The sequence below is a fragment of the Palaemon carinicauda genome, chromosome 19, assembly GCF_036898095.1.
Source record: "Palaemon carinicauda isolate YSFRI2023 chromosome 19, ASM3689809v2, whole genome shotgun sequence".
Lineage (NCBI taxonomy): Eukaryota > Metazoa > Arthropoda > Malacostraca > Decapoda > Palaemonidae > Palaemon > Palaemon carinicauda.
In genome coordinates this window covers 38,649,665-38,676,563 of record NC_090743.1, presented here as the reverse complement: position 1 = coordinate 38,676,563, position 26,899 = coordinate 38,649,665, and the positions used below count along the sequence as shown (strand labels likewise).

Here is a 26,899-nt window from a genome sequence, read left to right as displayed (position 1 = left end):
GCTAAAAGCCTAAACACACCTCCGTCTAAGGGAAGGGTCGGCCATTTAAAAGTCAAAGAAAGTCCATACTCTCTTTGTCATCAAAAATTAAATCTATCCAAAAACGAGTTCAAGATTTAAGATGAAGATAAAATACCTGCACTGCGAAAGCTCAAACCAAAATGAAGTACTTCACCAAATATGTTGATAAAACTCCAGGTTCTACAGCGAGTAAAAGTACGTCTTGTCGACACGTCGACAGAGAAGAAATTGAGTCTTTGTTTACATCGAGAGTGGTATCTGGCCGACAGTTGGCGCTGGTGGGCACACCCGCAACCTGTATAGCGATCGCTGGCGAGTTTTTACTGTTTTTTGTCTGTCGAGCAACAGAGTTGCAGCTATTATATATTCACCGGCTAAGTTAAATATTTAAAACTGCACAGTATTCAGAACTCTATTTTGATTACCTAATCTAATAAAACATTTCACATAGGCAAGATTTGTCTTTTTAAAGAACCAGTACCATATACTGTAAAAGATACTAAACAGTACAGTAACACAGACCACAGACATGATCAAACTAAAGCAGAAAAGGAGTTTATTTTGCAATATTCCCATATTTGCTGTAAACTCAGCCCAATTACATGCACTATCCAATGCAATAACTGATTCAGAGTGTAAGCTATTGAATTATACCACCTAGTTTCTGAAGTAAAATAGTCTGCTGACAAAGTCTAATATATAACCAACACCCTATATTATACATTACCCTTAACTCAAATATTTTCCATATATCTACATAACTGATAGCAATTTTAACTCATTCTATCAATGAAAGTAAGATTAGAATGATACAATTTGACCCAGTGCTGTGACCACAGAGCCCATTAAGTGCAATGGGGATGAACTCTGCAGTTGCACTATAAAGTAAAAGTTGAAAAGAGTTTGGACAGAAAGGTGGAAGAAAAGAAATAAGAAGGGGAGTAAAGTTAAGGCCTGAAAAGTTTGACTCCACGAAGACACCTTAGAAATATCCACAGTGTACTACATGAGATACCCACCTATAAGTATTAGTATTTCTAGAGATTTTACCTCCTAGTTGAGGTCTATTAAGTTAAAGGCTTCACCTAAACAAAGTTACATCAAGCAAAAAAAAAGGTCCCACTATTTTCTTCAGTACTTATCAATGACTATTCAGTACCTCTGAGTGTTAAATGCTATTAGGCATCTTTCAGGCACTCTAAGAGGGTCCTACATATTCCAAAAATCTAGGAACTTATTTTTAAAATCTGAATATAAATGCAAGCGAGATATATTTTATATGAATTTGAAAATGTGGTAATAAATAGTACCCCTTGCCCAACACAATGAACATGGTACTGAAGGGTCTTTTAAGGTACCTCTTGAGCACACATCTGCATTGCTTTCTGCCTTTTCCTTATCAATGGTTCTCTTTGGTCTCTTTTACATATTTATCTTTGCCTCTTTCCAGTTTTACCTTTCATTTATGAAAAAATCCTGTAAGTGAGCTCTAAAGAGGTCTAGTAATGTGACTCAGTGGTCTGAATAACTACATACAACAAGTTTAGAAGTAAAGTACTGTAAAGTACAACTAGACCTTACCATTTGCAGGATTAGGTTACAGACACTCCAGACCACAAATAATTTCTGTACAACTGACGACACTCCCAGACATTCCCATTACCTTATATATCTATTAAATACTTGTGTTTCAGCCTTGAGAGCAAAGACAAAAGTCACAGCATTCATAATTTCATAACACTAAATAGAATAGACAAATAGTTATTACACGAGAACTGTAAAATTCAATTTCAACTTTTTATATAAGAGCAAATACTGTACAGGGCACCATGCTAAGATCTATAACAAGGGGCTGCTAGCCCATCTTTATCACTGTAGTGGCTTGTTGCTTTTCTACCAGGGTCTGTTCTGCATTTGGTAGTCTATAATTCCAAATACATACAGCTAAATATTGCTTTGTGGAATTCCTGAGCCATAACACAAATAATCAAATACATTTACAGCAAACCCACATGACATTAAGAAAAAGATATTGAAGGTACTTGTATATACAATGTTATGATATCACTAAGCTTGTGATTTTCTATATGCAAATTCACATACGATTCTTCAAACTTCAAATTATGAAACAAAGCCAAATGATAAACATTATAGACTTTCAAGTTTTTCAACTCTTCCAAACCTTGACATATTTCTTTTTCATGTACAGTACTAACATAAATATAGGCTCACATATCCATTACAGTTCTTACAATTCTAAAATTCTCCAGGTTTCTCTGAGACATGGGTAAAGTACATTCCACGATTTCATTTAATCAAAATACATTTTCTTTTGAATACTATCTACTTTGCCACTTTTCAAAGAACAATATATTCATGCAACAATCCGAAAAACTTACATCATTGATTTGCTTATTTGCTTTGGACTTTTCACTTAAATTTTTCCACCAAGGCGATTTCTTCTGTATAAGACATCCAGGAACAGCCGAGACTAACTGTTTGGTTACAGCCTTAATGTCCCCGAGCAATGTTACACTTTCATTTACACTATTGTGGAATTCCTCCGCGCATATGTCTACCTGGAAGAACAAATGATATGAAATATTTTGTTTTCATATAAAAAATCAACTTTTTCCATACAAGCACATCACTTCTATGTACATCTACCTAATATTCACATTACCAGGTAATAGCTTTTGATCAACCAGACAGAAAAGGTAGTCTCACTTTGCATACACTCTAGATACTAGGGTATACTTCAATTACCTTCCTCACTTTCAATAAGCTACAGTATATACATGATGAAAAAGATTAGCATGGGTTGGCGTAAGGTAAACAGTATTTGCATAATGTATGCTATTGATGGGTTTGCATGAAAACTAGTTTTACATCATATAAGCTTCTTTTTTACATCTCCATCGATCATATATACAGTACTGTATATCTGAATTGATAAGTAGGATAAACAAAAGTTAAAAAAGAACACTTGCTACATACACCATAACCTCATTTCGAGTAAGGCTGGCACAAGAAATGCATAAATACTTCAAACCTACCTTTCTCAGCTCAAGAGGCACACAAAGACTAACACTTTGTCACTGATAGCAAGAAATCTCTCAGTCACTTCTAACGATTTATATAGGATGAAACTTTTCATCAACATACTTTTACTCTCTCTAACTTATAAACACCACGAAGCAAGCATATCATGTTATCTAATGTGCTCACTATATTAAAAAAAAAAACACAGATGATATGTACAGTAGGTCCTCGGGTTACGACGGTCCCGACTTACGCGGTTTCGCCGTTACGAACGCGCCCCATAAAAATATAAAAATAATATTAAGCGTCGTTCCGTCTTACACCGTTAGCGTCGTAAGCGACGTAAACAATTGCGAACTAGTTTCTAGCGCGCGGTGGATGAATACGCTTTGCGGTGGTTGTGGGCGAGGAAGACGGCGTCGCTCAGTTCCACTCATACGCCATTTTTGGTTGTGATTGCCTGTTCTTTCTCTCACGTGTTTGATCGTTTTTTTTAACTTTTTGCCCTTCATTATGGCTCCAAAGCGCAAGGCAGATTCTTCTGATGGTAGTGCATCGAAGAAAAGGAAGGCCATCACCATGGAAGTGAAATTAGACATTATTAAGCGGTCTAAAAACGGTGAAACGCCAACGAACATTGGCCGATCGCTTGGCCTTAGCCGTTCGACCGTGGCTACTATCCTTAAAGATAAGGAGCGCATTGTTGAACACGTAAAAGGATCTGCTCCAATGAAAGCAACAGTGATAACGAAACAGCGTAATGGTTTAATTATCGAAATGGAAAGGTTATTAGTGCTTTGGTTGGAAGATCAAAATCAACGGCGTATTCCAGTGAGCTTAATGGTTATTCAAGAGAAGGCTAAAAGGTTGTTTGAAGCGTTGAAAAAAGAAAGGGGGGGAGAAAGTGAAAGTGAAGAGTTTTCGGCTAGTAGGGGTTGGTTTATGCGATTTAAGGCTCGGGCCAATTACCATAATCTTAAAGTGCAAGGTGAAGCTGCTAGTGGGGATGAGAAAGCAGCAAGTGAATTTCCTAAAGCGTTGGCTGAGATAATTAGGGAGGGGGGTTATTCTGCTTATCAGGTGTTCAATGCGGATGAGACAGGTTTATTCTGGAAGCGCATGCCTAACCGCACGTACATAGCAAAGGAGGAGAAGTCAGCACCCGGTCATAAAGCAGGCAAGGAGAGGCTAACTTTGCTTCTTGGGGGAAATGCTGCTGGCGACTTCAAACTGAAGCCCATGCTGGTCTATCAGGCTGAAAATCCAAGGGCACTCAAGGGAATTTGGAAGAGTCAACTGGAGAAGCAGATCATAGAGGAAGAGGAAGAAGCCCCCACCCCAGACCCTAAGGCTTTCACAAGGCAGGGCTTGTCAAAAGGTTTTGCCGAGATACAACAAGCATTGGCAACTTTCGAGGCTCAAGATCCCAACATGGACAGGTTCACCAGGGTTTCCAGAGGTGTCATGGACTTACTGCAGTGTTATAAGGAGATTTTGGATGAGAAGAGGGTATTTTAAGAAAGTAGAGAGAACTGCACCCTCTACATCAGCTGCCTCTACTACTCCAGATTTGCCTGCAACAGAGCCTCTACCATCAACCTCAGCTGCCTCTATTGCTACAGAGCCTCTGCCATCAACCTCAGCTGCCTCTGCTTCTCCAGCTTCTCCACCACCTCTTGTAGGCTCTTCACCTCCAGACTCGCCTGCCCCAGCTTCTCCAGCATCTTCTGTCTCACTTCCAGAGAATCCTGATTCACCTGCCCCAGTTTCTCCAGCATCTTCTGCACCTTCCTCTCCACAATAAACCAGTCTCTCCGTCCCTTGCAACATCCCTTCCAGTGTGCAAGCCAACCATAGGAATAAGGTAAGGAATTGTTCTCTTTTTTTTTATTGATATTTACTTTAATTCATGTGGTAAGGAATTGTTTTCTTTTTTTTTATTGATATTTACTTTAATTCATGTGGTAAGGAATTGTTTTCTTTTTTTATTGATATTTACTTTAATTCATGTGGTAAGGAATTGTTTTCTTTTTTTTTATTGATATTTACTTTAATTCATGTGGTAAGAAATTGTTTTCTTTTTTTATTGATATTTACTTTAATTCATGTGGTAATGAATTGTTTTCTTTTTTTTTTATTGATATTTACTTTAATTCATGTGGTAAGGAATTGTTTTCTTTTTTATTGATATTTACTTTAATTCATGTGGTAAGGAATTGTTTTCTTTTTTTATTGATATTTACTTTAATTCATGTGGTAAGGAATTGTTTTCTTTTTTTTTATTGATATTTACTTTAATTCATGTGGTAAGGAATTGTTTTCTTTTTTTATTGATATTTACTTTAATTCATGTGGTAAGGAATTGTTTTCTTTTTTTTTATTGATATTTACTTTAATTCATGTGGTAAGGAATTGTTTTCTTTTTTTATTGATATTTACTTTAATTCATGTGGTAAGGAATTGTTTTCTTTTTTTATTGATATTTACTTTAATTCATGTGGTAAGGAATTGTTTTCTCTTTTTCTAATATTGTTTTTATGTCATTTGATACATTTTATTATAGTACAGTATACAGTAATACTTTACAGTACAGTACGTATATTTATGGTGTTCCGACTTACACGGAAATTCGGGTTACACCGCGGAGAAGGTTGACGCTGCACCCGTTAGCCTACAACCAACCACGGTTGTGCGCCCAGCAGACGCTGAGGCTGCCTGATCCCACACTCATCCTGCTGTGAGAGCTCCACCACCCATGCGCAGTCGACCCTGCCAGACGCATGTTGACGTTCACCGACGCACGGAACCCTCCGTTGACGTTCGTGTGCTACCACAACAACAGGAGGGTGGAGTTCAGTTGCCGTGTTTTGACGCGGTGCGTCAGCCTCCGCAACCCACGGTGGTCTCCGCTATCCGACCACAGTCAGGAGTAGACGCTTTGCGTCCCCACTCAGCTATGGTTGTTGCCAGTTCTCAGACTGACCAACAGTTCCATGACGTTGGGTCCAGTGCAGCCACGCATGCACCCGTGCTGCCGGACTCAGCCGTCCAGCTTTTACCTACTCCTTTGCCGCTTCCTCCTCAACATTCAGACGATGGACTCTCTGATGATGACGAAGCTGCACATCTTGACGACCAACACTCGGACATCGACGAACCCAAGACCACGCCTCCCTCCTTAGACTTTAGGAAAGTGCTTGCGCTGTTCAAGGATTTATATCCGGATCAGTTTGTGTCTGCAGCACCACGCTCGCCTCCCTCTGAGTTCGCTTTAGGCATGCAGTCAGCAGCACCTGCCTTTACGAAGCTCGTACTCGCTCGCTCGTCCAAGAGAGCTTTAAGGGTACTGGGAGAGTGGTTGCAGTCCAAAAAGCAACTTGGGAAGACAACCTTCATGTTTCCCCCGGCCAAGCTTGCTTCCAGATCTAGCGTCTGGTATGCCACGGGAGAAGTTCTCGGCTTGGGAGTTCCTGCCTCTGCCCAGGGCGACTTCTCAAGTCTGGTAGACTCTCCCCGCAGGCTGGCTATGAGACGCTCCAAGATTTGCTGGACTCCTTCGGATATGGACCATCTTATGAAAGGAGTTTTCCGTGCATTCGAAGTCTTTAACTTCTTGGACTGGTGTTTGGGAGCGTTGAGCAGGAAGACCTCCCCTTCTGACAAGGAAACTTCCATGCTCATTATGTCCTGCATGGACAAAGCCATACGGGATGGTTCTAGTGAGCTTGCGGCTTCTTTCGTGTCCGGGGTCCTCAAGAAGCGGGATCACCTTTGCTCCTTCTTGTCAGCTGGAGTCACCCCATGTCAAAAGTCGGAACTTATGTTTGCTCCGCTCTCGAAGTGTCTCTTCCCTGAAGAGTTGATCAAGGAGATTGCCGCCTCCTTGATCCAGAAAGACACTCATGACCTGGTGGCGTCATCCGCACGCAAAGCCACCCCTTTGCCCTCCGTGCCTAGACCTAGGATGGACACTCCAGCGTCAAGGTTCATTCCGCCCTTTCGTGGCAGAGCCTCCAGCAGAGGAGGTGCTCGTGCCGAAAGTCAACGTGGGAGCAAGAAGAAGGGTTCCAAGTCCTCTAGAGGCAGAGTCTGACTGCCACCTTCTTCAGACAGCAGTGGGAGCCAGGCTCAAGAACTACTGGCAGGCCTGGGAGAACAGGGGCGCAGACGCACAGTCTGTGAAGTTACTCAGAGAGGGGTACAGGATTCCATTCTTGCGCAAGCCCCCTCTAGCAACAACTCCCATCGACCTCTCTCCCAGGTACAGAGAGGAGGACAAGAGACTAGCTTTACAGCAAGAGGTGTCTCTCTTACTACAAAAGGGAGCGGTAGTCATAGTCCGGGACCATCAATCCCCGGGCTTCTACAACCGTCTCTTCTTAGTGGCGAAGAAGACAGGAGGGTGGAGACCGGTGCTAGACGTCAGTGCTCTGAATGTCTTTGTCACAAAGCAGACGTTCACCATGGAGACGACAAAGTCGGTTCTAGCATTGGTCAGGAAGGAAGACTGGATGGTCTCGTTAGACCTAAAGGACGCTTACTTTCACGTCCCCATCCACCCAGATTCCCAACCTTTTCTAAGGTTCGTTTTCGGGAAGGTTGTATACCAGTTCCAAGCCCTGTGCTTTGGCCTAAGCACGGCACCTCTTGTTTTTACCAAACTGATGAGGAATATTGCCAAATTCCTGCATTTAGCAGACATCAGAGCCTCCCTCTATTTGGACGACTGGCTTTTAAGAGCTGCGTCAAGTCGTCGCTGTCTGGAGAATCTAAAGTGGACTCTGGATCTGACCAAGGAATTGGGTCTCCTGGTCAATATGGAAAAGTCCCAACTCGTCCCATCCCAAACTATAGTATACCTAGGAATGGAGATTCAGAGTCAAGCTTTTCGGGCTTTTCCGTCGGCCCCCAGAATCAGTCAAGCCCAAGAATGCATCCAGAACATGCTGAAGAAGGACCGATGTTCAGTCAGACAGTGGATGAGTCTGATAGGGACGCTTTCATCACTGGACCAGTTCATCGCGTTAGGGAGACTCCACCTCCGACCCCTTCAATTTCACCTAGCTGTTCACTGGAGAAAGGACAAGACGCTAGAAGCGGTCTCGGTTCCTATTTCCGAGAAGATGAAGTCTTCACTGACTTGGTGGAAGAACAACATTCTCCTCAGGGAGGGTCTGCCACTGGCTGTTCAGACCCCCGACCACCTTCTCTTCTCGGACGCATCGGACACGGGCTGGGGTGCGACATTGGACGGTCGGGAATGCTCGGGCACGTGGAATACGGATCAAAGAACGTTGCACATCAACTGCAAGGAGCTACTGGCAGTTCATCTGGCCTTGAGAAGCTTCAAGTCCCTCCTTCTAGGCAAGGTGGTGGAGGTGAACTCCGACAACACCACAGCCTTGGCGTACATCTCCAAGCAAGGAGGGACTCATTCGATGACGTTGTACGAGATCGCAAGGGACCTCCTCACCTGGTCAAGAGATCGAAACATATCCCTAGTAACGAGGTTCATTCAAGGCGACATGAATGTCATGGCAGACCGCCTCAGCCGGAAGGGTCAAATCATCCCAACAGAGTGGACCCTTCACAAGAATGTATGCAACAGACTATGGGCCTTGTGGGGTCAGCCTACCATAGATCTGTTCGCAACCTCGATGACCAAGAGGCTCCCAATTTATTGCTCACCGATTCCGGACCCAGCAGCAGTTCACATAGATGCCTTTCTTCTGGATTGGTCCCATCTAGACCTTTATGCGTTCCCCCCGTTCAAGATTGTCAACAGAGTACTGCAGAAGTTCGCCTCTCACGAAGGGACAAGGTTGACGTTGGTTGCTCCCCTCTGGCCCGCGAGAGAATGGTTCACCGAGGTACTGCAATGGCTAGTAGACGTTCCCAGAACACTTCCTCTAAGAGTGGACCTTCTGCGTCAGCCGCATGTAAAGAAGGTACACCCAAGCCTCCACGCTCTTCGTCTGACTGCCTTCAGACTATCGAAAGACTCTCGAGAGCTAGAGGCTTTTCGAAGGAGGCAGCCAGAGCGATTGCTAGAGCAAGGAGGACATCCACTCTCAAAGTCTACCAGTCGAAGTGGGAAGTCTTCCGAAGCTGGTGCAAGTCGAAATCAGTATCCTCAACCAGTACCTCTGTAACTCAGATAGCTGACTTCCTTTTATACCTAAGGAAGGAAAGATCCCTTTCAGCTCCCACGATCAAGGGTTACAGAAGCATGTTGGCAGCAGTCTTCCGTCACAGAGGCTTAGATCTTTCCAACAACAAAGATCTACAGGACCTCCTTAAGTCTTTTGAGACCTCGAAGGAGCGTCGGTTGGCCACACCAGGTTGGAACTTAGACGTGGTACTAAGATTCCTTATGTCAGCAAGGTTCGAACCACTTCAATCAGCCTCTTTTAAAGATCTTACTTTGAAGACTCTTTTCCTCGTCTGCTTAGCAACAGCTAAAAGAGTCAGTGAGATACACGCCTTCAGCAGGAACATTGGATTTACATCTGAAACGGCTACATGTTCCTTACAGCTTGGTTTTTTAGCCAAAAACGAACTTCCCTCTCGTCCTTGGCCCAAATCGTTCGATATTCCAAGCCTTGCTAATTTGGTTGGAAATGAACAAGAAAGAGTACTATGCCCTGTAAGAGCTCTTAAGTACTATTTGAGACGTACTAAACCATTACGTGGACAGTCAGAAGCTTTATGGTGCGCCATTAAGAAACCTTCTTTACCTATGTCGAAGAATGCAGTTTCTTATTATATCAGACTTTTGATTCGAGAAGCTCATTCCCATCTGAATGAGGAGGACCATGCTTTGCTGAAGGTAAGGACACATGAAGTTAGAGCTGTCGCAACTTCAGTGGCCTTCAAACAAAACAGATCTCTGCAGAGTGTAATGGATGCAACCTATTGGAGAAGCAAGTCAGTGTTCGCATCATTTTACCTTAAAGATGTCCAGTCTCTTTACGAGAACTGCTACACCCTGGGACCATTCGTAGCAGCGAGTGCAGTAGTGGGTGAGGGCTCAACCACTACATTCCCCTAATCCCATAACCTTTTTAATCTTTCTCTTGAAATGTTTTTTATTGTTGTTTTTTGGATTGTCCGGAAGGCTAAGAAGCCTTTCGCATCCTGGTTGATTTGGCGGGTGGTCAAATTCTTTCTTGAGAAGCGCCTAGATTAGAGGTTGTGATGAGGTCCTTTAGTATGGGTTGCAACCCTTCATACTTCAGCTCCTAGGAGTCGCTCAGCATCCTATGAGGATCGCGAGGCTCAGTAAGGAAGACGTACTTAAAAAGGCAGAGTAATTGTTCAAGTCGACTTCCTTACCAGGTACTTATTAATTTTATGTTTGTTATTTTGAATAACTGCTAAAATGAAATACAAAATACTTAGCTCTTAATGTTAACATATATGCTGGTCTCTACCCATCCCCCTGGGTGTGAATCAGCTATATGATCACCGGGTAAGTTTAATATTGAAAAATGTTATTTTCATTAGTAAAATAAATTTTTGAATATACTTACCCGGTGATCATAAATTAAAGGACCCACCCTTCCTCCCCAATAGAGACCCAGTGGGCCGAGGAGAAAATTGGTTCTGTGTTGACATGGAGTACTTAAGTACCTGCTCGACAGATGGCGCTGTTGATGTACACCCCCACCTGTATAGCGATCGCTGGCGTATTTTGTCCTTAGGTTTTTCTGTCGGGCAGCAGAGCTGACAGCTATATGATCACCGGGTAAGTATATTCAAAAATTTATTTTACTAATGAAAATAACATATTTTCAAAATGGTCAATACTTAACACAAATTAACTGTAATTTATTTATTTTGTAATCCTACAAAATTATGAAGTTATTCATTTCAAATTCCCTTAAAAATTCAGTTACCAGATATGTTTAAAGAGATAGTATGGCAAAAGACTTCTCATACTGTACAGCGCTCTGATGACTTAAACTTGAAATACGGAAAAAAACGCAATTCTGAAGTACCTACGTGTATGAATTTCACGTCGGGCGCATATCGAGGCGGTCGACCAAAATGCAGAATCCAGTTTAATCTTGCTCCTAAAAGCAATATTACATCAGCTTCCAACAGTGCTTTAGAGCGAGCTGCTGCTACACATTGGGAATGATCATCTGGCACTACACCTTTACCTATTAGAAAATGCGGACAATCACATTTCTTAAATGGTCAAATGCAATTTTGAAATAAATCATACTTCACCTCTGCAGTATCAGAGGTCTTCTATTTCACCTTAGAATAATAAATTACATTTTGATTTTCTTCACCACTGAAGTTCCTCATGTACTTTCATAAATATTCTATATATCATTATCATTATTACTTGTTAAGCTACAACCCTAGTTGGAAAAGCAGGTTTCTAAAGCCCAAGGTCTCCAACAAGGAAAATAGTTCAGTGACTAACTGTCTTTGTGTAACATTTCATAGGAAAGCAGGGGGCTGTATTGATTAGATAAGCTTAATTTTATGAAATTTGGGCTACATTACCCAGAGCTAGTGTTTGGGAGGCCATTCATCCTTAAGGTACAACTGGCAGTTACTTTTTAAGTGTAAAGAGGCTGGGCAGCATGATGAAAGAAATGAAGCAGGAACAGAGTTAAAGTAGGAGACTAGAAAGTGTTTACTGGATGAAGGGACATAAGTGCACTCATGACACTAATCCCCATATGAATGGTTACATTGGGTTCCTGAAAGAGCTTTGATACCCTTGTGATAATAGTTTATAATTCATAATTTATACCATTTCTGGTATAAATTATAATGATGATGATAAATATTTAGCATTAGCCTTTTCTTTTAATGAAAGGCTAAAGGGTTGTAGTAGCCTATTGGAAACATCCCTGCATGGCGATCTGCTGGATGGGAGTTCAAGTCACAATCAAGCTCGATAGTTTCTTGTAGTGTCTGCAACCTTCCCATCTTTGTTAGCTAGAAATGAGGGGTCTAGGGGAGCATACAGGTCTACAGTACTTGCTGAGTCACCAGTAGCCATTGCCTGGTCCTTGGTTGATGTAAAGGGGCATGGGCACTGATCATATGTATACACAGTCAGTCTCTAGATTTTTGTCTATGTCCCTTGCCTCTGCCATTCTTGAGCAACCTTTGAATCTTTAATCAGCCATGAAATAAGTTTTCGTATTACAGTAACAACATTCTGCAGTTTGTAGTTCAACCATGATTTTCATGTAAATGACACTAATAAAATAACAAATTTGGAAATAATTTGTATTTTTCCTAACATACAAACCTGGAGCTACTTATAGGGGAATCACATTTGGCAACACTGAAAACTAGCCAAGACAATTTTAGTGAAGGATAACTACCCTGGTCCGCTAGTCAGCGGAAGGGGGTGGGGTAGACCAGCTACCCCGCTCACTCACACCCGTTGGCTAAGTAACCACTTTTGCTTTCTGGCAGGACTTCTAGGGGCACAGGGTGGCGGGCCAATTTGTATAAATAGCTCCAGGTTTGTATGTTAGGAAAAATACAAATTATTTCCTAATTTGTTATTTGTTCCAACACAGATACAAACCTTTCACTATTTATTGGGGTGACTTACTCATAGGAAGGAGGAAGTCATACCAACTGGCCTTGGCTATGACCCGGGGTTCTCTCTAATTGATCTTTGATCTAATTAGAAGGAGCCCTATCCTCGCTAAAATCAAAGTAGTTACAAGGTAACACACTAATAGCGGCCTGCAGATGCTTGTGCGAGAGAGACTATAGTCCATTTTTTTTAGCGATGCAGATTTGCACCGACTCGCAGCGGTGCCTTTTTAGCTCGGAAAAGTTTCCTGATCACTGATTGGTTAGAATTATCTTGTCCAACCAATCAGCGCTCAATAAACTTTTCCGAGCTAACAGGGCACCGCTGCGAGTTGGTGCAAATCTGCCTCGCTAAAATTTTTTTACTATAGTGGCTTGTCTTTACATAGGAAATCGAAGATAAGCATGAGTTCTAAAACATACCCAATGCCCTCCCTCAAGAGGTATTGGAGAAGTAACAAAGCATATATCAATACTTAGGATGCACAAGGGAAATGAATCTTACCTGCAGAGGGGTGAGGTCAGCTATGCTGCGGTCTTGCGGAGCTGTTTCCCCAGGGGAAGAGAAGGTGAAAGGAGCCAGACATTCTTTTTCCTTCACCCAAGACTAACCTGGGTTACCTCAGCCCTCAACCCTCTGCGACTTGTCCACCAAGGAGCTTGAGGTATTAGATCACTGTTGTGTGGCCACCACAGGACCAATGGAAAAGGTTTCCATGCTCCTGTGGGTTACGTCTTTCAGGTAGTGGGCGGTGAAGGTTGTCTGATGCTTCCACATGCCTGCTTGCAATACTTGTGACACAGAAAAATTCTCCTTGAACGCCAGGGACGTTGCAATACCCCTGACGTCATGAGCTCTGGGTCAACTGGACGGAGGAGGGTCTGGATTGTGAGCGTATTCAATCACTTTCCTTATCTAAAAGGAAATAGTATTCCTCGTGACCCTCCTCTTGACCTTCCCCGTGCTAACAAAAAGCGCTCGCACACGGGGGTGAGCTGTTGTTGTTCTTTTTAAGTAACACCTCAGACTCCTTACTGGACATAATAACAGTTGGTCTGGATCTTCGGTTACAGAACGAAGACTCTCTATCCGGAATGGGCCGAACCTGGAGTCCAGCACACCCGGATTTTGAGTCTTAGCTACAAACTCAGAGACATAGTTGAGGATTACTTATCCCCATCTCCTAGAGTGGGAGACATCAGCAGATAGACCATGAAGTTTGCTGACTCTCTTGGCCGAAGCCAGCACGAGTAGGAACATCGTCTTCAACGTGAGGTGGCGATCTGAGGCCTGCCGTAACCTCATTCCAAGGGGGAGGTCTTAGCTCTGCCTGGTAAGTAAGCTCGTAACTACGTATGAGTAAAGAAAGTTCCAACGAGGAGGAAATATCAACTCCTTTCAGTCTAAAGGCGAGACTCTAGGCTGAGCGGTAGCCTTTGACTGCCGAGACCGAAAGAAGCATTTCTTCCCGAAGGTATACAAGAAACTCTGCTATACAGTAGTTGGAACAGAGGCATCGAGGGGAGAGATACCCCTTCCATGACATCAACCCCAGAAAACTGACCACTTCGCCTGGTAGACTGCCTCTGTAGATCTCCTGAGGTGTCCAGTCATTCTTTTTGCAACCGGTTGCGAAAAGCCTCTCTGTGTGAGAAAGTGCTGGACAGTCTCTAGGCGTGAAGCTGAAGCGAAGCTACGGCTTTGTGGAAGATGTTGGCATGTAGTTGTTTGAAGAGGTCGTGTTGTGGAGGGAGCTCCTTCGGGATCTCCGTGAGGAGTTGCAGAAAGTCTGGGAACCATTCTGCGTGATGCCATAGCGGAGCTATCAGAGTCATTGGCAAGTTATTGCTTGCTCGTACCTGGTTGAGGACTTTTCTCATCAGACAGAATGGGGGAAACACGTAAGCGTCCAGGTTTATCCACCGTTGTTGAAAAACATTTTGCCAAAGAGTTTGGGGATCCGAGACGGAAGCAGTACAACAGGAACATGAAATTCAGGGCCGATGCAAACAGATCCACAATCGGGGAACCCCACAAGGTTAGGACTTTGTTGGCTATCAGAGGATTCAGAAACCACTCAGTGCCAACTATCTGAGTCGCTCTGCTCCGCTTGTCGACTAGCACATTCCGTCTGCCCGGAATGAAGGGAGTTGATCGCATCACCAAGTTGTCTTCTGCCCATCTGAGTATCTCTACTGCAAGATGGCACAACTGCTGTGAAAAGGTACTGCCCTGTTTGTTCAGATAAGCCACTACTGTGGTGTTGTCGCTCATCAACACACCGGAGTGCCCCGCCAGGACCTGATGGAACTGTTTGAGGGCCAGAAAGGCTGTCTCATCTCTAAGAGATTAATGTGCTGGTACCTTCCTGATTTAGACCATTGGCCGGAGATGTAATGGTGCAGCATGTGAGGCCCCTCACCCTTCTTTTGATGCATCTGAAAAGAGCATCAATTCCAGGGGAGAGACGAGAAGATCGACCCCTTTGCAGAGGTTCCGCTCCTCTAGCCATCATCTGAGATCCGAATATTCCTCTAGCCCTATGCGGAAAAGCTGATCCCGGGAATCTGTGGACTGGTTTCACTGGGATTTCAGTCGCCACATGAGAGATATCATTCGGAGGCGACCAGTCGGGTCAGGAAAGAGAGGTGACCGAGAAGGCAAAGCCAATATTGCGCCGGGAGCTCTTCCCGACTGAGGAAGACCTCTGCTATCTCCCTCAGTCTCTGAATTCTCTCGTCTGATGGGAACGCTTTGTGCCTTAGGGTGTCTATGCACATGCCTAGGTATACCAGTTCTTGAGAGGGAAGCAGATGAGACTTCTCAAGGTTTACCACAATCCCCAGATCCTGGCAAAACCTTAGAAGCTCGACAAATCTGTTCAGAGCCGAGAGGTTGATGACTGGTCTCCAGACGCCTTTCTCACAAGAAAGAATCTACTATAAAAGCCTGGGGACCCGTCGAGGACCTCCTGGAGAGTACCCTTCTCCCACATGGTCTGGACTTCTGCCCTTAGGGCACACTACTGTGGGGATCCCTTCGCACAGGAGTTCGATGGAATTGGCACTCAAGTCAGTGGAGGGAGAGAGAGCGTGAACGGGACGCGATACCCTGAATGAATCACCTCGACCATCCAGTGTTCGGCCCCATGGTGAAGCCACCTCTGCCAGCGGCTTTGCAGGCATCCCCCCACAGGTGGACAAATGGGAGGACTGCCTGCCCTAGTGGGACAGGCCATGGCCGGATCCCCTCTTTCTCATTCCTCCACGAAAAGACTTCTTATTGCGAAAGGCTTGCTTAGCACCCTTTCGACCCTGCTGTTTTGGGTCTCTAGCCCTTTTCGGTTGCGGTTTCTGCTGTGGTTTCCGCTGAAGCTGAGAGGGGTAAGGTCTGGCTGTTAAGACATTCTAGATGAGGGAGTCCTGGCTGGTCTTCCTCCACCTCTCTGCCATCCGTTCGACATCCTTGGGGTAAAACAAGGAATTGCCCTCGAAGAATGCATTCCTTAGTCTTGCCACTTCGGCCTGAGGGAGGCGTCTGTGGAACTTGCCTATAACAGCATCCTTAGACCGAATCAGTTGTCCTAAGGATCCCAACCAGAAGTCGAGCCACAAAGCCGCCTGCATAGCGTACTTCGCCACCTTCTCCTGGTTAAGGATCTCGGAGGCCGAAAAGGAGACTGTTAGTCCCGTGAGCTTCTCAAAGGGTGTGGAATTCAAGAGTGCCTTTATGGAGTGATCGAGAGGCAGCGGTAGGAGAGACTCCCCGAGAATCTCGTAGTACTTCCTCTGGAACACATACGGAGGAGGCAAAAGCTTAGAGGATAAATTGATGCTGAGCGAGGAGGTGGACCCAGTTGCCTGGGACACTGCCTTCTGATCGGCACTCTTTAACCCCTTTGACCAGGGCAAAGCTGCACTGGTCCTCAGGGGTTTTTGAGTGCCATAGAACTGGTCAAGGACCGTTTCCTTTCCATCTAGAGGGGCTGCCGATGGATCTGGTAGTCCATTGATGGATCCGATGCAGGCTGGGACCTGCCAGAAGGCTTGTTCCGACTCCTTCCTCTCATCCTCCATTAGCTTAGGGCTAGCGGCTGCTAGCAAAGCGCCCCGTCCTCAGGATCGATTTGTCCTTCCACATCCGAAATCTCACCCATAGGAGCCCAGAGTGGGTCGTAGTCGTCAACGGGATAGACAGGAGATAGGGAGACTGCCGAGGAGGTGCTCGCTTCCGGCTGCCTAGGAGGCAACGAAGAAGAAAGCCTGGCTGAGGATTTCGGAATGGAAATAAATCATTCACCTCCCTGCTACGAGGCAGGTGATCCTCTGTCATCGAGAGCCCGGAGGGCTCCATTGGTCTACAGGCAGGATGGGAGTCTGCTGCCAGAGGGAGCAAGTCGCACCCAGTCGCAGGTCGTGACTCCTTAGGTATTATCTCGACCTGCGATGGACGGAAGGAGGTAGCGCTACCTTAAGTCACCCTATCTTCTTGAGAGGCGAAGGATGAATCCTTTTCCTCTTTCCCTTGGGTCTGGCCTGTGGCATCTTGAACTGCAAGGGGGCTACCCTAGAGTTCTTGCCTACTCTCTTCCAGTGGTTTCTTGTGAAGGGAGAACGGTTTCCCCTTGCCAGAGGGGCCCGCAAACGTGGAACCCTCCGAACTCCTCCTAGGATCGGAGGGAGGAGAGGTGGCAATAAAGGAATCCTAGGAGTGCCTCCTAAGGACTGGGAGCGGGGAATGACCCATGTCACGGCTTGATGCATTAAATTGAATAAGGCGCAAAGCCATGGGGGCTCACGGGCTCCCGAGGAACTGAAGAGAAGGTCCTTAGGAAGGCACAGATCCTTGGGTTTAGGAACCTCAGCAGGTTTCTCAACCTTCTAGCCTAAGGGAGGCTTTCCGGCAGGCAAGATCGGCATAGGCCTACCTTTAGGGATAGGATCTGGGTGTACTGCTGTCTCTGCGGTGATGGAGGTCTATGAGACTGAAGAGACTGATGGGTGTCTCTCCTTGCAGGGGGGTTACCCCCTGCCACCAAAAAGGGAGATGGTACTTTGTTCGAGGAAGAGGTAGCCACCGAAGAGGAGAGTTTAGTTCCGCGAGGATGTTAAACCGCAAGAACCCTCTCTTGACTGAGACGTAAGAATGTCAAGAGCCGGCACCTGGAGAGCGTCTCGTGACACAGCGCGTGGAAGAGCTGTGTCCAAAGGTGGGAATCTCGGAGGGGGAGCAACAGAGGATCGCGAACCATGATTGTGCATTCTGTCAGAACTCACGCGGCTAGGAACCTCATTACTAACTCCTGTTAGGCTGCACGCACCTGAGGGTTCAGCAGTGGAACCTCGTATAAATGTCCTAACATACGAATTTTCCAACATCCAAAGGAAAATTCGACCAAATTTCTGTCTTGACACCCGAAGTGTTGCTCCAACATACGAAGTAAACATTACGCGTACGCGTGGAATTTTCTCAAAAGCGTCCAGCGTCGTTTGTTGTTGACGCCGCTAGACGGCAGCACATCAGTCCTCTCATCTCGTGCGCATCGTGTGGTTGTCCTCTATTCGCTCAGTTTTAAGTGTTTTTCATCTTCCTTTTTCACGTGTTGTTTTCTGTGTTCCGTAACCACGGGTCCTAAAAAGCTTAGTTTCGGTTCAGGAAGTAATAGTAGTGGTGAGAAAAGGAGGAAGTCTATGCTTTCATTAGAATTAAAGCAAGAAATAATAGAAAAGCATGAGCGAGGTGTACGTGTTAGCGATCTGGCTAAACAATATGGCCGGAATATGTCTACGATCTCGACGATCATAAAACAGAAGGCAGCCATTAAAGCAGTGAAACCTTCGAAGGGGATCACGATTATTTCCAAACGTCGTAGCCCTACCCTTGAAGAGATGGAACGACTTTTGTTAATATGGATCAAAGACAAGGAGATTGTTGACGATACGATCACGGAAACGATCATTTGTGAGAAGGCCAGCGCTATCTACAGTGACTTGAAGGCGGCGCACTCTCGGGGTGACGCGGGGGAGAGTTCAGCCGTTCCTACGACGGAGGAATTCAAGGCGTCTCGAAGTTGGTTCGAGAAATTTAGGAAACGGACCGGGATTCATTCAGTTGTTCGTCATGGAGAAGCTTCGAGTTCGGACACCAAGGCTGCTAAAGACTTTGTTAAAAAGTTCGAAAGCATCGTGGCGGAGGAAGGTTACGTAGAGCAGCAGGTGTTCAACTGTGATGAAACCGGTCTGTTTTGGAAAAAGATGCCTAGTCGAACGTAAATTACCGCCGAAGAGAAGAAAATGCCTGGACATAAGCCTATGAAGGATCGGTTGACTCTTGCGCTTTGTGCCAACGCCAGCGGGGACTGCAAAATAAAGCCGTTATTGGTTTACCATTCCGAAAACCCTAGGGCATTTAAAGCACATAGAATTAATAAAGACCTGCTACATGTTCTATGGCGTTCTAATTCTAAGGCTTGGGTTACTAGGCATATCTTTGTGGAATGGGTAAACGTAGTTTTCGGCCCAGCTGTCAAGAAGTATCTTCAGGAGAGGAATTTGCCTTTGAAGTGCTTGCTTTGTTTGGACAATGCACCCGCTCACCCCCCCGGACTCGAAGATGATATCATCGACGAATACAAACTAATCAAGGTGTTGTATCTTCCACCGAACACCACCCCTATCCTCCAGCCCATGGACCAGCAAGTCATCTCTAATTTTAAGAAGCTCTACACCAAGCACTTATTTAAGCAGTGCTTTAATGTCACGCAAAGCACCAACTTAACTTTGCGTGAATTTTGGAGGAGCCACTTTAATATCGTGCACTGCTTAAAGATCATAGATCAGGCTTGGGAGGTAATTACTCGTCGGACCCTGAATTCCGCTTGGAAGAAGCTTTGGCCTGATTCTGTTGCTCCCAGAGATTTCGAAGGTTTTGGCCCCGAGAATGAACCTGTGGTTGCCGCCGAGGAAGACGTCGAAGAGATTGTATCCCTTGGCAAGTCCATGGGTCTGGAGGTGGATGAAGAAGACATCACCGAACTCGTCGATGAGCATCATGATGAGCTCACCACCGAGGAACTCAAGGAGCTGCAAGCTATGCAGCATGATGAGTTCCAAGCGCAGTTGAGTGAGTCGGAAGAGATCGAGGAGGTAGGCCAAATCTTAGGTACGGCGGAAATAAAACAGATGTTGGCATATCATCAACACGTGGTTGATTTCATCAACAAGCATCACCCACAGAAACTTCAGGTTTGCCGTGTTGTTGGGCAGTTCGATGATGTTTGCTTAACGTATTTTAGAAAAATCCTCAAAAGCTGTACCAAGCAACTTTCACTCGATAGTTTCTTTAAAAAATCTTTAAAACGGTCTAGTGATCATGATGAAAAGAAAGAAAGTGAAGCAAAGAAAAGGAAGACCGAATCGAGTGAAAGTGATGAAAATTAAAAATAAGAAAAGAAAAAATGTAAAAAAAAATAATAAAATTATAAAAATGAAAAAAAAAAAAAAGTTAAAGTTCACGTAGTAGTGTAAGTTATCATACAGGTTATCGTACAAAGTCACCGTCCCTACCTCCACGCTGATCTTCCGTCTCCTCCTGCCTAGCAGTCCCTACACCTGCGCTGGCATGTCGCTAAGGTAAAGTGTTACATTAAAACCCCTTTTTTATTTATTATTTCATTATCATTATTCTTTTTTTTGGTTTGTACTGTATGTATTTATTATATTGTATCAATGTTATGTGTAATTATGTGTAGCCATTTATTATGGATTTATCATGGGTTTTTAGGCTGAGGAACGAATTAAATAAATTACCATGTATTCTTATGGGAATATTTGCACCAACATACGATCGTTTTAACATACGAAGCAGTTTCTGGAACGAATTAAGATCGTATGTAGAGGTATCACTTTAGTGCTGATCGCGCGCGCCAAGATGGTCACGCGCTGAGAAGGTTGCGAGCGCTGAGTTGTTCGCGTGCTTCGTCATAACGCTGATTGCGTGCGCCTAGATGGTCACACGTGGAGAGTTGGTTCGTGTGCCCAGTGTTGGTTAAGCGCGTAGGGTAGGTAGCGCGGGAACGCTCCGCACGACAATAGTCAGAAAACTCTCTGTCATAAGAGTAAAACTCTTAGTGACTAGGTTCACAATAATTAGAGGGTTCAGCGTGATACTCTAGAGGTCGAACGCTTAGGAGAGAACTCCTTGCTACAATAACCCAGAGGTTTAACGTAGCGCAGGTCACACGAGCGCTCAACACGACAATAGTCCAAAAACTCCCAGTTATAAGAGTAAGACTCTTGATGAAGACGGTCATGAAAACTCGAAGGTTCAGCGTGTCCTGTGTTGCAAGCCCCCGAAAGGTCAGCGCAGCGAGAAACCGAAGTTCCTCTGTCACGAGCCCCCGAAGGGTCAGTGTGACTAAAGGCACGAGAGACCAAAGACTTAACGTAACCTGTGTTGCGAGACCCCGAAGGGTCAGCGCAACGAGAAACCGAAGTTCTATGTCACGAGACACCGAAGTGTCAGGGTGACTAAAGTCACGAGAGCCCAAGGGTTCAGCGTAACTAAAGTTACAAGACCCCGAAGGGTCCGCGTAACGAGGAACCGAAGTTCCTCTGTAACGAGATCCCAAAGGGTCAGCGTGACTGATGGCACAAGAGCCCGAAGGCTCAAAGTTACTATCGTTACGAGAGCCCGAAAGTTCAGCGTAACTGAAACCCAAGATTCTGAGTCGCGTAAGCACAAAAGATCAGCGTGACAAGAGCCCCGAAGGACTCCTACAGTCATAAGAACCTGCAGGATCAACATGACGAGAGCCCAAAGGCTCACGATCACGCCAGCCCAAAGGCTCACGATCACGCCAGCCCAAAGGGTGATCGTCACGAGACCCCGAAGGATCAACGTGAGGAGAACCAGCAGGTTCAAATAGACAACTCCTCACAGCACGAGGAGGAGAACGTCCAGACTACAAAGCTCCAGAGAGGAACGTTCAGCAGACTCCGCACGAGGGGGAGACTGATCCAGATCTAAGGATAAATCCTCTGCAGGGGAGGAGAGTTACCCCAAAAGAAAATGTCGCTTAAGACAAGGCTCTCGCTCCACACCTGGAGGAGAACCATAAGCGTAAAGAGACCACAGATGATCAGAGGCGATCTTCTCTTGTGGACAAGAGATATGTTCCCCCGAAGGGAAAACCAGCCTTGGAGAAAGCCTTGCCACCACCCTGATGGATTAGCTAACTTCTCGGCGTCGGATGCAGACTCTACGCCTGACCGACAGGTAACAGCGCCTCCGCCCACACTAGGAAGATCAACCTCCCTGGAGGACGGAGATGACTGCCTTCTCTCCGCTCCCCTTTGAGGGAGCTCGAAGAGAGCTTCCTTCGAAGGGGGGCCATCGACGCCCAGCGATGTCAAAAAGGACACAAGATCTGAAAAGGAACAGGCGCTCCCTGGGGGAAGGGAAGGAACAGACTAACAAGTGGAGCTCACACCTTTGCCTATCCCACAGGGTTGACCTAGGGTCATAAGCCCTATGCTACTCCTCGACCGTACCCCGGAAGCGCCTGGCAGATGAGCAGCTTCGGACTGAGATTTGGGCATAGAGGAAGCAGAAGCCCACGATTTCTTCGATTTCAAGGAAGACCCAGAAGGCGAAGATTCGCACTTAGACTTCTTCTTCCTCTTACGCCAGAAGCTTTCGAACTGGGAGGCAGGCCACTCCCGACACTCCGAACAGGTGTCATCCTGAGAACACTGATGTCCCCGGCAATTCTGGCACAGGGGGTGAGGGTCCGTCTCTACGGACGACATGAAGGTACCGCAGCTGCAGCTCTCGCGACCAGGAAATATCCGCATAGCGGGACAATAAACACACACACACACCGTGCACAAAAGATAAAGGAAAAGCAAAATAATAGTCAAGGCAGTTTAATGAATTAACCAAGCCAAAAACAAAAGTGGTTACTCAGCTGACGGGTGTGAGTGAGCGGGGTAGCCGGTCTACCCCAACCCCCTTCCGCTTACTAGCGGAGTGGGGTAGTTATCCCTCACTAAAATTGTCTTAGCTAGTTTTCAGCGTTGCCGAAAGTAATACAACTATAAATAGCGAAAGGTTTGTATCTGTGTCAGAACAAAGGCAATTTGAGTTATAAAGAAGACCTATAGATGAAAAAGGAAAAAGAATTCAAATAATTAAGTGACTTTCTTACCCATAGGCGTAGGCAAGAAGGGAAATCCGGTTTTTTCGATGAAAGCGTTCACTTGTTCTTCCGCACGGCCATAAGCAGCTCCCTTCCCTATTATCACTAAAGGTCGTTTTGCTTTGGACAATAAATCAACAGCTTCTTTGACTGCTTCTGGGCATGAAAGCATAATTGGAGGAGGAGGACACCTGACAAAAAAGAGAAGATATCTAAAATCCCATGAAAATAACCAAGAAAATCTACAAAACTTGAAATTAATTTTTGTATTTACTATAATAGTAAATAGTGCCTGACTAAATAACCAATAAATAACAGCAATGGCAATACAGTTCCATATCTCTCTCTCTCTCTCTCTCTCTCTCTCTCTCTCTCTCTCTCTCTCTCTCTCTCTCTCTCTCTCTCTCTCTCTTTTGGCACTGCCAAGCAGTAGGTCTATTTTTAATGGAGATAATGTTCTTAAAAATTTTAGATATTTATTATATGACATCATTAGAGGAAGAACTAGTTTGCTTGCAGTTTGTAATTTGAAGTCAAAACTGGAATAAAAAGCTTGTATTGCTTTTCTGACCAACTTTTTCTCATCCCTTGAATTCAAATGTCCAAACCATTTCAATCTTTGTGATCTCTCTCTAATGTACTTTCAAGCACTTCAAAACAATATCTAGATAATGCAATATATACCTACACCTTTCTTTTAAAATAGTTCCTCTACTCCAATGGGAAATAATTTCATGAACACCCCGAGAAGAGGAAGAAACTTGCCTATCACTTACCATATCTAAGGGAAAAAGTAAAATAAATTTTCAACTCATACCATTTACATTATGACACATTTTCTAACTCCTTAATATCCAAATCAATAATAACAATAATAACACTCAAAGAAGAATACATCCCAATACATAATGTACACAAATATACAACACTTACTTGGGTGAATATTGTACTAAACTGTTATCAACTTTTCCAGATAAGATATTTCCCGGAAAATCTAAATAGGCCGCTCCTGGTCGTCCATACGTTGTACATTTGACAGCCTTTGCAACATGGTAAGGAATACTGGCAATCGTGGGTGGTCGAGCAGTGTACTTGCAGTACAAACGACAAGATTCAACCTATGGCAAAACATTATTGTCATTAGGTATCCTCTTACACATAAAAAAAACAATATTTTAATTCAAACTAAAAATTAACCAAATTTACTCCACAATAGATCCAAACACAATCAATCCACAGAATTTGGGGACACATTCCTCAAAGTAGCCATGACATATATAATACATGTTTATGTAGATTTGCATAAACAACCATAATTACTCTAGAGTCAAAGTACTTTATGATTACTCAAGTTTTACAAGAATGTATGTCCAATATCGAAGTCTACAGGAATTGCATGAAAATTTTATCCTTATATGAAAGGCAACAGTTGTTGTTGTTGTTGTTGTTATTTTAATTATTAACTATTACTATTATCATTATCATTATTAGTAGGTAGTAGGTTGGTCAGGGCACCAGCCACCCGTTGAGATGCTACCACTTGAGCGTTATGGGGTCCTTTGACTGTCCAGACAGTACTACATTCGATCTTTATCTCTGGTTACGGTTCACTTTCCCTTTGCCTACACAGACACCGAATAGTCTGGCATAAACTTTACAGATTCTCCTCTCTCCTCATACACCTGACAACACTGAGATTACCAAATAATTTTTCTTCACCCAATTGGTTAACTATTGCACTGTAATTGTTCAGTGGTTACTTTCCTCTTGGTAAGGGTAGAAGAGACTCTTTAGCTATGGTAAGCAGCTGTTCAAGGAGGAGGACACTCCAAAATCAAACCATTGCTCTCTAGTCTTGGGTAGTGCCATAGCCTCTGTACCATGGTCTTCCACTGTCTTGGGCTCGAGTTCTCTTGCTTGAGGGTACACTCGGGCATGCTATTCTATCTAATTTCTCTTTCTCTTGTTTTGTTAAAGTTTTTATAGTTTATATAGGAAATATTTATTTCAATGTTATTGCTATTCTTAAAATATCTTATTTTTCCTCTTTTCCTTCCCTCACTGAGCTATTTTCCCTGTTGGGGCCCCGGGGCTTAATAGCATCCTGCTTTTCCAACTATGGTTATTATAGCTTAGCAATTAATAATAATAATAATAATAATATTATTATTATTATTATTATTATTATTATTATTATTACAACAATAAATTAAGTTATAACCCTAGTTAGAAAAGCAAGATTCCATAACCACAAGGGCTGCAACAGTGGAATCAGCCCAGTGAGGAAAGGAAACAAAAAAATAAATAAACTACAAAAAATATTTTAAGAACAGTAACAACATTAAATTAGATCTTCCATATATAAACTATAAAAACTTCAAAATAAACAAGAAGAGAAATAAGATAGAACAGCGTGCTCGAGTGTACCCTCTAGAGGGAGAACTCTAATCCAAGACAGTGGAAGGCGATGGTACAGAGGCTATGGCACTACCCAAGACTAGATAACAATGGTTTGATTTTGGATTGCCCTTCTCCCAAAAGAGCTGCTTACCATAGCTAAAGTCTCTTCTACCTTTACCCAGAAGAAAGTTTGTTTGATAATCTCAGTGTTGTCAGGTGTACGAGGACAGAGGAATGTGGAAAGAACAGGCCAAACTATTTGGTGTACGTGTAAGCTAAGACAAAATTAGCTGTAACCAGAGAGAGGGATCCAATGTAGTACTGTCTGGCCAGTCAAAAGACCCAATAACTCTCTAGCGGCAGTACCTCAGTTAAAACTGTTAGACGTACGAATATGAGGAAATGATGAATAAAATATACAATACTGTATAAACTAAAGTGGTAGATAGCTGCAGAAATGCCAAAAGAACCCAAAGGTTGTTATTATATTTTGAATCCACTGCTCTATTAATCCACATAGAAAAAGTCATCTTACCAATACACACATGCCTTCAACTTTAAACTATTCAATATAAAAAGATTAAAATCTGATTCAGTTATTCTCGGGAACATACAAATCTTAAAGCCATTTTTTAAGCCTCATCTAAAAGGTAAAGTACCAAAGAACTCAAGTGTTTCCAAAATATGTGCAAAGGATTCAGTTTCCAGCAATGAAACTTTGAAGTACATAATAGCACAATTAAAGGCTTCAGTATCTTAATACATGTATAATCTAAAGAAAAGGGTTCTGCATATTTTCACTCACCTGTGGGCATTCCTGAAATGCTCCCATGCCTTCTTGGTCAACATCACTAGAACCACCTATCACTAAAAGTGGCCAACAGTTAATTTGGGCGTTTGCAAGACCTCCAATAACATTCAAAAGCCCTGGTCCAGATACGACAAGGCACACACCAGGCCGTCCAGTGAGATAGCCTGAGAAAAAAATACTTATGGTTGGATCTACAGTAAAACATGAGTACCAGAGAGAAAGAGAGACAAAAATCTTACTCTTATTGGAGCTTTACCTATGGATTAGATTTAATTCTCTTAACATTAAAATGAATACAATTTATCTCACAGCTGGAAACTTGTTTGGAAATTATCATGATACAAAAATTCATCGATTTTATTTAACCACATAAATTACTGTAAATCTTTTGACCTCTTCATTTCATATAGGATCTTTTTCTTCCTGTACCAATTTGCTGGTATATAATAATACAGTAGTGACATATTTTTTTTTCTGTTGAAATTTCTAATTGCTACATATGCATATGTAATTGTGACTTCTTAGCAAATATAAATAATACTTCTGATTAACTAAAAGGATTCTGTACATCCTTTTATGTTCTTATAAATTCCTAAATTATACAAGATCGCATTTTTTGAAGAACATGGCAAAATTGGTGGAAACAGATCACAAACAAACTTTGTATATGAATAGTACTGTATGCAACAACCTTGAATAAAAAGTATTAGGAAGAATAATAAACATGCAAATGAGCTAAATAAAATATTGTGGTGTTTGTTTCGAAAAATTAAACCATTTTGAATTAATCATAGTAGTTTCTTATACACATTGCATTTTTATTTGGAACCTAAATAGGATGAAGAAA

The 26,899-nt window shown here is 43.6% G+C and overlaps 1 protein-coding gene across 4 annotated transcripts in view; it reads right to left on the bottom strand.

Annotated features, from left to right (window-relative positions):
* The window catches only part of Hacl (2-hydroxyacyl-CoA lyase), a 320,106-nt gene that overhangs the window by 10,768 nt on the left and 282,439 nt on the right, over positions 1-26,899 (bottom strand). For all 4 annotated transcript variants that reach the window (XM_068393478.1, XM_068393479.1, XM_068393480.1 and 1 more), the window contains 5 exons: positions 26,047-26,216; positions 23,775-23,959; positions 22,851-23,032; positions 11,068-11,228; positions 2,421-2,600 (listed from right to left, as the gene is read on the bottom strand). In XM_068393478.1, coding sequence (XP_068249579.1) covers positions 2,421-2,600; positions 11,068-11,228; positions 22,851-23,032; positions 23,775-23,959; positions 26,047-26,216 — 878 coding nt within the window. The remainder of the gene's footprint in view (positions 1-2,420; positions 2,601-11,067; positions 11,229-22,850; positions 23,033-23,774; positions 23,960-26,046; positions 26,217-26,899) is intronic.